At 37.1% G+C, this 12702-nt stretch overlaps 1 protein-coding gene across 2 annotated transcripts in view; it reads right to left on the bottom strand.

Annotated features, from left to right (window-relative positions):
- Hpr1 (THO complex 1-like protein Hpr1) overlaps positions 1 to 12702 on the bottom strand; it is a 311940-nt gene that overhangs the window by 44219 nt on the left and 255019 nt on the right. For both annotated transcript variants that reach the window (XM_090391220.1, XM_090391221.1), the window contains exon 17: positions 9020 to 9103. In XM_090391220.1, the coding sequence (XP_090247346.1) occupies positions 9020 to 9103 (84 nt within the window). The remainder of the gene's footprint in view (positions 1 to 9019; positions 9104 to 12702) is intronic.

Below are 12702 nucleotides of genomic sequence, written 5' to 3'. Positions count from 1 at the left end.
TGACTTATGGGCCACCCTGTATACATACATGTATAAGCTTTTATTACTATATTATTAAATGAACTGATAACAAAATTCAGTACAACAACAAAGTTACTAAAATGTGAGATAAACCATCTGATGTACTGGTCTTTCGGCTGAGGTATATGCAACCTCAAAGAAGGGACGAATCCTCTAAACCATTCCTTCTTTCCTTAACGCTGGCAAATATCTAGTATTATTTTAGTTCATGTTAAAGGGATATCAAAAGTCATTACTCTCTTTTCATACAAATTAGATTCTAAACTGTATTTTATTTAGATTATTCCAGAAAACACCATTACCATCATCCTCTTCTTCCATTTCTTGCTATGTGCCCTCAACACATGCACAGGATACATTAACAGTACTACACAATTAAGTTTACATTGTTATTAGCTTCCTGTCAACAATCAGAGAAGTATTATTATTATTTACGGCATCTCCATGGAGTCCAGAGACTCGTGGTGAGAGACTCAAATCAACCACGGATTCTATCCTTGAATCCATTCACCGTCAGGGAATTCACAACTAATTCTGGCAATCCATTCCACTCACTCGTCACTTTCCACACAAAAAACCTGGTCCACACACACCCCTACTAACCACACTCTTACACAAGATGGATGGCACCTAATTCTCTGACTATTTGTCATATATTGAAAAATTTCACTAACATCAATTTTATAAAATCCCTTTAATATCTTAAAAGTTTCTATCGTGTCCCCTCTTTTCCACCTATCGACCAAATTTTGTAACCCACGAACCTGTCACCATCTTGGTCACTCATCTCCGAATCTTAACGACTGTCTCCTGGTCCCAAAGAAACCCAGGTGAAATCTGTGCGCAGTAGTCAAGATGTGGCCTTATGAAGAGGTATAATAACTTTCTTATCTTGACTTGTTAGCATGTTTTTCAACATCGAAGTAATTCGTTGAGCTATTTTACCAACTTTTGTAATATGTCCTCTGAACTTTAACTGTTTGTCCACCATTATTCTCAAGTCCCTAGCCTCATCAATTTCCTGCAAACCAATACTATCAATATGATATACCATATGCAACTTTTTCAACCCAAAGTGCACCTGTTCATCTACCTCAATGTGATATGCATCTCTGTAACATTAGCATTAACCTTACATTTTGCAAAATTAAATTGACAATCATTAACCTTTGCCCACAATGACAATTTATTTAAATAATCCTGCAGGATATCTACATCACCTTTATCAACTATTTCTCTCCCCAGTTTTGCATCATCAGCAATCAACTGAATATCCCCTCTTAAATATTTTCCCTATGTCATTGATATACAAATTAAAGAGTAGTGGCCCTAGTACCGAACTCTGAGGTACTTCACTAGTCACAATCATTCTCCTAGAATCCGCTCCACCATATACTACTCTCTGGTGTCTGTCCATCAGCATCCCCTATTCATATTACTAGCCTCATATCCATTCCCATCCTCTTCAGTTTTTGTCACAGTTTTCCCATGTGGTATTCTATCAAATGCCTTGGCAAAGTTGAGCAGTATCATGGTGTAGCCATTACCTTTATCCAATTCTGCTGTCACTTTATTATAAAATGTAAATAACAGACAGGACCTATCCTTTAGAAAGCCATGCTGCCCACTATTGCATCACTATCCACCCACTGTTGTATTTTACCTTTCACCAACTTTTCCATTACTTTAACAACTATACTCCCAATATATTAATTGGTCTGTAGTTTGCTTCCTCTATCTTGGAGTCACCTTTATGCAATGGTACCCTCTTTCCACTCCCTTGGAACCCTACCAGAGCTGAGACTTAAATTGAACAACTTCAGAGGCAATGTCAATTCTCTTGCACATTCACATAGTACACAGTCTGACATGCCATCCAGTCCCACTGCTGTGTTCACATTCATATTTTTTAATATGTTGAGCACCTGTTCATCTACCTCAATGTTGATATGCATCTCTGTAACATTAACAACTATAAGATCACCAATTGGATGATACACCTTTGCAAATTGATCACTCAACAACCCAACTATTTCTTTTGGTTTCATCACCTTTCTACCATGAGCATTGTTTAAAGTCATTTTTTATCTTACTTGCTGCATAACAAAAAAACTTATGGATTTATTTTGGCCTGTTTAGCTAATTCTCTCTCTCATAGCCTGATTTGGCCTTCTTTACCATACTAGTCACCATTCTTGCTTGCACTGCTCATGAGTATTCTGATCAGTTTTTTCTTTATATCTCCACAATGTTTTCTTTTTTTGCAGATCTTGCTTTATGTCCCTACTCATCCACTTAATTCCAACTTGGTTTATCCTCCTGACCTCGAGTATGCAGTCTGATACTGCTACTCTCAAGCAATTCTCTGACCACTTGCCATGCACTACTGATATTCTTTCCTTGTAGCTTCTCAAGTCATGGCACTGTTCCAAGATGATGCCTGAGTCTCTCATAATCATCAGACTTGTAGTTGAACATAAATCCCTTCTTGACAGAGAACTCTACATGTTTGGCAACTTCACAGAACAAGACTGCATGATCACTCTCTCCAACTGGAGGCAGAGTGTCTACTTTGGTTATTGATACATCTTTTGATGCTACTATTAGATCCAACACCCTCAAAAACCATGTCCCCTCTCTATAACATGTTGTTTTATGTAATTATCTTACTGTATAAATCCCACTTCCATCTTGCCATGCCTCCTTTCCTCCCTCCAATCGATGTCCTCCATAGTTAAAGTCTCCCATAATAATCGATGTCCCCATAGTTAAAGTCTCTTATATAGCAGACCAGGTGGGTCCTCAGGACCTCCTAGTCTATAGCAGCACCCAACAACGTATTTTGTCCTAATTGCCTTTGTTGGCTGTAATTCTGAAGCTATCATCAGCAATACCCCACCTCCTGTCCTATTCCTTCTTTCCTTCCCAAAAATACAACACCCTTCACATTCTAATCCCTGTAACTATATCATTTTCAGTCAACCAGGTTTCACTGATGCCTATAATTTTTGGCCAGGTTGAGCTTACCAATACTAAAAAATCTTTCACTCTTATTCATGATACTTCTTGCATTCGTGTACATGTATTTCAATGTCCCTTCGTACTCATAGTAATGACATTACCCTCATGTAATGTCATTACCAACCCATTTGAATTTGAGGCCTCTGAAATCTCATTCATGTTACACAATCATTATTGTACCCATGCTTGTTTCACCCTCCCTAATATCTCTAGTTTCCCTGGTTTTGCACTACCACACTCTCAACTAAACAACACTTTCTCCAAACAACTAACTACAAAACCATTTAAATGTATTCCGTCAGGCATATATAAATCCTTTTGTCCATCAAATTCATTCAATACATCAATAAACTGCACACATTCCTCATGCACAATCTTCTCACTGACAATCACAGCCCTTCTTCTCAGTTTTGTCCATTCTGTCCTATCATATTAAGGCAACAGACTCACAATCTTTACTTTCTTGCTCTTCATTTTTGCTTCAACTAACAACTCTTTCATATCTTATCTGATCGCTGTAGTTGGTGGATTGAGTGGTGGAGATGGAGAGCAGTAGAGTAGGTACCCTCCCTTGATGAGTCTTTGGACTCCTTGGTGGCGTCATATAATAATAATTGCAAATTTTTAACCTTTCAAATCATTTGTGCCAGTCAATACAATCAACTAATTCGCTCCATTCTTCTGCATACTTACAGCATCAAACATCCTTTATCTTCGCACCTGGAAAACATGCTTTGGTCACTTTCTCATTAAGTACACCTCTAGTCTCCAACAAAAATCAGTGATATTTGTGAATGAGGAATACAGAAGGTATAGGATTAATATTAGAGGGGGAATTTCACATAGGCACATGGAATGTACAGGGTCTACAGATGAGTACTCTTGATATTGTCTGTAAAGAGATGGAGAGGTAAAATTGGCATCATGAGAATTACAGACTAGATGGAATGGAGAAAGTCAAACTACAGGATAAGCTAGTTGTTTATTCAGGAGGTGACTCAAAGCATCATAGGGTAGCTGTGATACTGAAGACAGTTCAGGCAAGAGCCCTTCTTGGTTATAATCCTGTTAATGACAGGATACTTTGTATTAGACTAAGGCTAATCCTACCAATGTGTCAATCGTGGTAGTTTATGTACCCCACAGATAGGCCTGATGAAGAGAGCGAGGAATTCTATGAAAACTTAGATTGTTTCGGATTGCCTACCAAGGAGAAGGAACTTGATTGCAAAAGTGGGAAAGAGTATGAGAGTTTGGCATGTTTGGTTTGGGTAAATGTAGCACCTATGGTGAAAGACTGCTGGAACTTGCTCATCCTAACAGATTAGTTATTACCAATACCTGCTTCTAGAAACACCCACAACTGACCTAAACTTGTACATTCAACATTGATAGGTCAAGGCACCAGACTGATTACATCCTAGCTCTTCAACACTGGAATACAAGCATCTTTGATGTACTTGTCCTGGAGCAGACTATGGTACAGACCATAAGCTAGCAAGAGCCAAAGTAAGATTAAGACTCCAAAACTTTCCAAATCAGGCACATCCCACTAGACTGGATGTCAGAGTAATTCCTATCAGGTTCACAGACGAAACATCAACTCAGGTGGATGATTTTTTGGAGACTAGTGAGGACAACTCTCCAGAAATCCTTTGGGAAGGAGTCAAGGTTATAATACACAATACAGCCAAGAAGTATCTTGGTCCAATAAGAAGACCAAGAGACCCATGAATATCATATTCAACATAGAATCTAATCGAAAGAATGCAGTTGGAGAAACGAAGAGATGTAGGACTTCCTTTCACTGTGATGACTGCAGCAATCCTATAGGGCAGGGGTCAGCGAACCAGGATAAATTACCCCAAGTGGGATAAAAATGAAATTCTTGGGGGTAATGAGGACTCAATAGACATAAATAAAATTATATAAAAAGCGCATTCCTTGTTACGACAGAAATTTTTCTTCTGGCAACACTGCATCTGGCCAATGTAATATACGTGTTTAGGAGACGTCACGCTATGTTGAACTCCAAACAATTTGGTTGCTAAGGCGTTGTCAAGTGGCTAAACAGATATTATTTGTCAGTTGTCTATTACCTGCCTTAATCTTGTTTTTTGACACATGTGTTTTTGCTTTGTTTAAGTCGATTTAAGTAGTTATTTAATTTAATTTATTTCAATAGTTTAAGATTTTCATTTATTAACCATATTTTAGTTTTATGTTAGTTCAATAATTTGATTAATATATTTTCTCCTTGCTCGATTAATTTCGATGGTCAATAAAATAATTAAATACTGCCTTCATCTTGAGGACATGTCTTAGTGCCAAGTTTATCAATTAAATTATTGTAAATTTATATGAACTTTAAAAAACTTAAATTCAATCACTGTCTTTTTTACCCTTCAGATGACATCAACTAGAAAAAGAATATACCAGGAAGAGTTCCTCAATTATGGGTTTATGCAAATAAAAGACAAAGGAATAATGAAACCACAGTGTGTTGTCTGTTTGAAAGTACTGACTGCAGAATCTTTCAAAAAAAAAGTCAATTGAAGAAACACTTGGAAAATTTGCACCCACATCTGTCTTCCAAACCATGGGAATACTTTGTAAATTTGGAAATGTGTCAAAAGATAAAGACTGGACAGCAACTTGAGAGGTGCATTCAATCAACATTCAGCATCAAAGGCTAGCTTTGAAGTGGCCTGGTTGATTGCCCAAAACAAGAAACCATATACTATTGGTAGGAATTGGTTAAACCAGCAGCTTAATGGCAGAGATTATGTGTGGTCAGAAAGAAGCCATGAAACTAAATTCAGTGCCCTTGTCTGCAAAAGTTGTGAAAGAAAGAATTTCTATTTTAGCAGAAAATGTGAGGGAACAAGTTATTTCTTCAATAAAAGAGAGTAAATGCTATTCAGCCTGATGAGACTACAGATGTCAGTAGTAATTCGCAGCAGATGGAGTATGTTCGCTACAAAGGTTCACATGCAATTGAAGAGGAATTGTTGTTTTGTTCTCTCGAGTTGCGATCTCGTGGAATTGATGTCTTCAGTAAAGTTAATGAATACTTTAATAACGTTAATTTAAAGTGGGAAGACTACATTGCTGTGTCTGTTGATGGAGCTCCAGCTATACTGGGTCATGTAAGTGGTTTTTCGGCTTTGGCGAGAGAGAGAGAGAGAGAGAGAGAGAGAGAGAGAATAATCCAAAAATTGAAGTTAACCACTGTATGATCCATTGCCAGGCACTGCTTGTGAAACATTTGGAACCTGCACTGGAAGCCGTCATGCATGATGTTATTAAGATTGTCAAAGGACATGCACTAAACACGCGACTATTTCGTGGATTATGTAAAGATGGTGAGGCTGAATATACAGACCTACTTTATCATACAGAAGTGAGGTGGCTCTCACGTGGAAATGTTCTGAAAGTGTGGGCTTTCAAAACTGAACTTGAAATTTTTATGGTTGATCAAAAGCATGTTCTCACAGATAAGTTTACAAACTCCTCGTGGGTTGCACATCTCGCATATTTAGCTGATATTTTTGAGTATGTGAATGCATTGAACAAAGAATTGCAAGGAAAAAGCATCAATATAATTTCAGCCAGAGAAAAGATTTCAGCGTTTGGATCAAAGCTTTTATATTGGAGACAGAAAGCAGAACAAAACAAGATAATTGCCTTTTCAAAGTTAGCTTTGTTTTTGGAAGATTGTGAAAATATTACTTTTGACGACATCAAGGATACAGTTATAAGGCAGCTTACCAAACTCAAAGAGCGGTTCTCTGATTACTTTCCAGATCTTGATTCACATACTGTCAGTTGGGTTGTAGATCCCTTTAAATGTGAAATTGCTGATGTACCAGAAGAGCCTCAAGGGTTGGCAGAGGCACCTCTTGAACTTTCATCCAATAATGAAGCATGTACTGAATTTGAAAACAAAGCAGATCTGTCATATTTTTGGATGTCAATAGCTGCAAATGCTTTCAAAATTGCACATGAGGCTGTCAAAAAGTTGCTACCTTTTGCAACAACCTACCTTTGCAAACAAGGATTTTCCATTCTAATGAACATGAAAACAAAGCAGAGAAATCGATTGGACTCCGGAGGAAGTATCCAAATTGCTCTGACATCAAAATGCTCCAATTTTAATGTCAGAGCTCTCAAAAATGAAAATAGCATCATTTCTCCAAAACCTGAAGTGAAAAAGTTTTCAAAGAAATCCTTTTGTTTCATAATGAGGATATTAATTTATTTCATCGCATTTATTTTATACTTTTTATATTTATAATTGCATTCTCCGTATAAATAGATTCAATAAACCTTTCGAATTTAAATAATCTATGATTTTCTCCCTTTCAAATCAAGGGGGTAACTTCAGCGTAAATAATTATATTTTGGGGTAATAGGTAAAAAAGTTCCCCGACCCCCTGCTATAGGGCATGCTTTTCACAGGTGTACAATCACAATCAATGAGAATTTTGGACCATTCTTCCTGTAGGCATGTAATGAGGTCCTGGACTGTTGTGGGGAAGACATCCCTTGATCTCACTCAGTGCTCCAGTTCATCCCACAGATGTTTCAGGTTGAGATAAATGCTCTGTGGAGGCCAGTTAAGTATGTAAGTGATGTTCATGTCCACAAACCACACGGTTATACCTGCAGCCTTATGACATGGTGCATTATTTTGCCGAAAGAGACAATGGTCAATTCCATAGAAATGTCACAAAGTAGAAAGTATTGCACTGTCCGAAATGTTCAGATACCTCTCAGAGTTCAATGTTTGTAGCACCACAAATAGACATCTGGGGCCAAAGGAGGAAAAACAGGACCATACCATCACACTGCTACCTCCAAATTTCATAGCTGGGGTTATGCACTCTGGTAAGAGATGTTCACCAGGCATCCATCACACCCATCCATCTGCTTAGTATAGTTCGCTCACCATTTGTAGGTCCCTGCTTTGCATCTTTCCAAGAATAGTCGATTCATGCTGAAGGGGAGAAAGAAATGAAGGACGTCCGAATTGGTCGCCAACACGTGAAATCATGTGCTTTATAGGTAAAATTTTCCAACTGTTATACAAGCAACATAGTTAACTACAATAATCATAAAAGAGAAGTTAATTTTCCGACTGGTAATAATAAACAACTCATCCCACAATATGGACTGATTACCCTATTATCCTTTTTCTGAGATGCGCAGAAGTGTCGAAGGATCTCAAATCGGATGGCGAACTATAGAGGGCGTAGCATGAATCATTGCTTATAACAAAGCTTTCCAAGCTCCACATCCCATAGGCTCTTTGCACCACTGAAGATGATGCTGCATGTTGATTAGGGTAATGTGCGGCTTAAATATTGCAGTCCTACCATGGACACCCATGTTGTGAGCCATGGTTCTGAATGTTTGTGTGCGGATTTGTGTTCCAGTCTATGCCGACAGCTCTGCATTCAACGTGTTGGCCGAAAGATGGTGGTTTTACATATTATCCTTTGTAGCACTCTATGATCAACATTCAGTGAGTGTGGTGGATTGTCCACTGTGGGTAGCACTTGCAGTGGACTTCCTGTGCTTCCATCTCAGTATGGTATCGCTGATTGTTAACCAGGGATGGTCCAATTTCTCAACAATTTGCCAAACAGATAGTCTGCAATATGGCATCCTATCACAACACCTCTTCCATACTCCTTCAGTTCTCTTCTCACAGCCATTTCATCTGGAAACAGCTGTGTCTAGGTAAAACAGGAGCATCATATTCCTCCAATTTATATTGGCTACAAACACGACTCATTACATGGCACGATGAACTTTGCCCATGGGGATATATGTTGACTTCTTTCCAAGCAGTGTAGATGAGACCACGAAACCAATTCAGACTATAACATTTCATTTTTCTCTAACATAACTAAAATATTTTCTTGCCAGTAAATACACTTTTATTTTATTTTTGGAGAAAATCTATGCTTACTTAAATTGATTTTCAATCTGGTTAGCTGGATCAGCCTGTTCAATAGCAATTTCAAAAAAAGCTTCCAGGGAAGGTACAAAATCTCTGCAACAAAAATTGTAAATAATAATTATATCATAAATAAAATAGGTAAATTTATAAGATTTTTAAGACTGCCTTATACAATTCTTATGGTAAAATTTAATATAAAAAAATAAATAACTCAAAACTACAAGCAATAAATAAAACATAAAAGGCGTGTTTTTATATAAGATTTATGATCTTTCATGTAGCTGGCTCTACTACATTCCATCATTTTCTGTGTTGAATAGTTTTGACATTTCTAAAATTATCTGATTGTGTAGCCCCACAATATGTTTAGAACATGGTCTGTTACAATATTTTAGGTGAACTCAGGAACCTGTTATAGAAGGATAATGACCAATTTATTAGCCCCCCCCCCCCCATCTCCAAATCATCCATGGAATCCTTCAATCTCGAATGCCAAGTCACATCCATTTCAAGCTATATAAAACAGACAGGCAAAACCTGAGGAACAGTGTATGTGTCTTGAACTTTAACATAAAATACCAACATTATGATCTAAGTGACTCTGAGTATGTTATAACAGTTTACACTAGACTTTTTGGTGAAATATCACAAAAAACTAGCATCTCACTTGGGTGTTTATGCATAATAGCATATAAAGAACAGTGTTTCACAACCAGAAAATATCTGCCCAATGGCAATCTTCCAGACAGAAAAATGCTGATTGATGCAAGAAGCTAATGGTTTCAGGAACCATGCAGATGGGCCACAATCAGTCAAACTGCAACATAAAGGTGATCTGCAAAGGAAGATATGAAAATGCACAATCTTCAGCAAACAGAGAAGCAAATGATTCCATTCACATACAATAAGCAATTCATTTGCTGGAAGGACCATGGTATGATAAAAGCAGCATGAATCACAGATTCATCATGTTGGCTATTGGTATAGGAGCATTTTCCTTACCATAGATTACCCTGGCTGAGTGATGTCCATATACTACACCCTACTTGAAAACTATTGACAACTAGGTGTCTTCCTCATGCTCACAGTTCATTCAACTGGTAACAGCTGCTTTGGACAATGCATCATGTCACAAGACACATATCATACTAACTTTCTTATGCTGTGGGAGTCCATATGAGGTTTATTTTTATTATTAATATTTTAATTTAGTAATTTGGACGTCTAATCCTTAAAAAATCTGGAAACGATGTATGAAATTTTTGTTGTACATTTTTAATTTGTGTGCAATAAAGAAGAGTATTTGAAATGGATTTACAGTTTATGAAAAAACAATTTTTTTCCCTAATTTTACAGATTTTGAAAAGTGTCATTTTATTATTCATTATTGTCAAAGAAAACTCCACTATGGTATCCTTAGGTGTCTCATGCCAGTCCCAAGCCTGGATAAAGGAGGAGGCTCAGTCAGAGGAGTGTTGATGGTCTGACCATAAAGAAAAAACATGACTGTTATTTGATGCCTATATGATCAACAATTAAAACATGCCAGCTTGGACATCACCTGGATGAACAGGGTCTGCGATACCAATCAAGTGATTGGGATTGGATCGAAAAGTGGGATACCAAAAGGAAACTGAAACTGACAGACTTATTATCAGTAGGAACATGGAATGTACAGACACTTTGGATGTCAGGAAAACTAGAATTACTTCGCGAGGAAATGAAGAGATATTGGTGTAACATACTAGGACTGGCAGAGATGCGACGGACATCATCAGGAGAGATAAATGGATGTGATGTCATATAGGTCAGGGCATGACACCAAGCATGAAGCAGGAGTTGGTTTCCTTCTTAACAAAAAAGATAGAAAGGCACTGTTAGGCTACAAACCAGTCAATGAATGAATCATAGTAGCAAGATTTCAAGCAAAACCATTTAATATATCAATAGTCCAGATATATGAACCCACACCTGACAGCACAGATGAGGATACTGACTTATTTTATAAAGATCTGACAGAGACAATAGAAACAATACCAAAGCAAGATATATTAATTATTGAAGGAAATTGGAATGTCAAAGTTAGAATACAAAATGATGGTCGGGAAAGCATCATGGAAAATATGGTTTTGGAGAAGAAATGAACGAGGTGAAAAAATGTTAGAATTTGCTGTGAACTATGAGATGATGATCTGTAACACATAATTCCAGCAAAAGGAGTGTAGAAAATGGACGTGGCAATCAAATGATGGGGAAAACCCAAAACACGATTGATATGATTAAGATTAAAAGAAGATGGATAACATCAGTACAGAAGTGTCGAACTTTTCAAGGAGCGGATATAGATTCTGATCATAGATTAGTGATTGCAAGGAGGAAAAACAAAAGCATATATACTTGCTTTGTGGATTTTCCAAAAGCATTTGACAGTATAGACCATTTGACAGAAAGTGACATTAGCAGTGCTAGAATCCTATGGAATTAACAGAAAACTAATAGCTATATTAAAAGATGTTTATAAGAATGTGGTTGCAGCAGTTAGAATAGGTGGTGATTTGGGGAAATGGTTTAGAACAAGCAGTGGTATTAGACAGAGTGGGGGATCCAATATCACCAAGCATTTTCATTGCACATTTAGAAAGAGCAATGGATAAAATGAAGGAAGATGCAAAAGAAATATCAGTACATGGGATGAGAATTAACAATCTGAGATTTGCAGGTGACATTGTTATTATTGAAGAAGACGAAAGAGAACTACAAAAAACATTGAAACTGTTAAATGAGGAAGGGAAGAGATTTGGATTTGTTATGAACTTGGAAAAAAAAACAAACAAAGACAATGGTATTTGGCGAGAAGAACATGAAACAAAAGATACAAGGAGATGGAATTGATATAGAAAATGTAGAACAATTCACATATTTGGGAAGTAAAATGATATATGATTTGGACTGTAAAAAAGAAATAAAGATCAGGATTGCAAAGGGAAGAACAAATCTGAAGGCCATAGATAACATCTAGAAAAGAAAAGCGATCAGCCTGCAAACGAAACAAAGAGAACTACTCGAAACATGTATCTTTAGCAGTGTACTGCATGGATCTGAAACATGGGTAATAAATAAGGAATCAAGAAAAAGAATTTTAGCATTTGAAAGAACTTCTTATAGGAAGATGCTAAGAATAGGATGGGTACAGAAAATCACAAATGAAGAGCTCTATCAGAAGATACACCCAAAGGAGAATCTAATGCAGAAGATTATACAACAGAAGCTACAATTATTTGGACACATCTTGCAGAATGCGTGAGGACCAGAAGATAAAGACATTCATGTTTGGTATTATGGATGGTGTAAACAGAAGAGGTAGACCATACAGAGAATGGATATACGACATAAAGGACTGGTGTGGAATGGGTTTACAGAAACTGTGACACTGTGCACTGGACAAAGAAAGGTGGAAGAAGATAGTGAAGGAGGCATCGGACACCAACGGGCAGTGAGCCCATGGTTTGTGATGATGACTATCAAAGAAGTGCAGAAATTAAGTTGCCATTTGATGATTTAATTAACAATTAAGTTAAGGTATTGAACAGACTGCTTAGGAATAAATACAATATAGAATTAGGGTGACAGGACTGTTTATGATTCAGCATGGGTTTGTAAAGAGTACACCTAATTTTAGCAATAAACTTTCA

This window comes from Typopeltis vanoorti, chromosome 4 (genome assembly GCF_054136105.1).
Source record: "Typopeltis vanoorti isolate ZY-2024b chromosome 4, IOZ_Tvanoo_1.0, whole genome shotgun sequence".
In the NCBI taxonomy this organism is placed as follows: domain Eukaryota; kingdom Metazoa; phylum Arthropoda; class Arachnida; order Uropygi; family Thelyphonidae; genus Typopeltis; species Typopeltis vanoorti.
The sequence above is the reverse complement of the archived record's forward strand: the minus strand, read 5'-3'. Positions and strand labels throughout refer to the sequence as shown.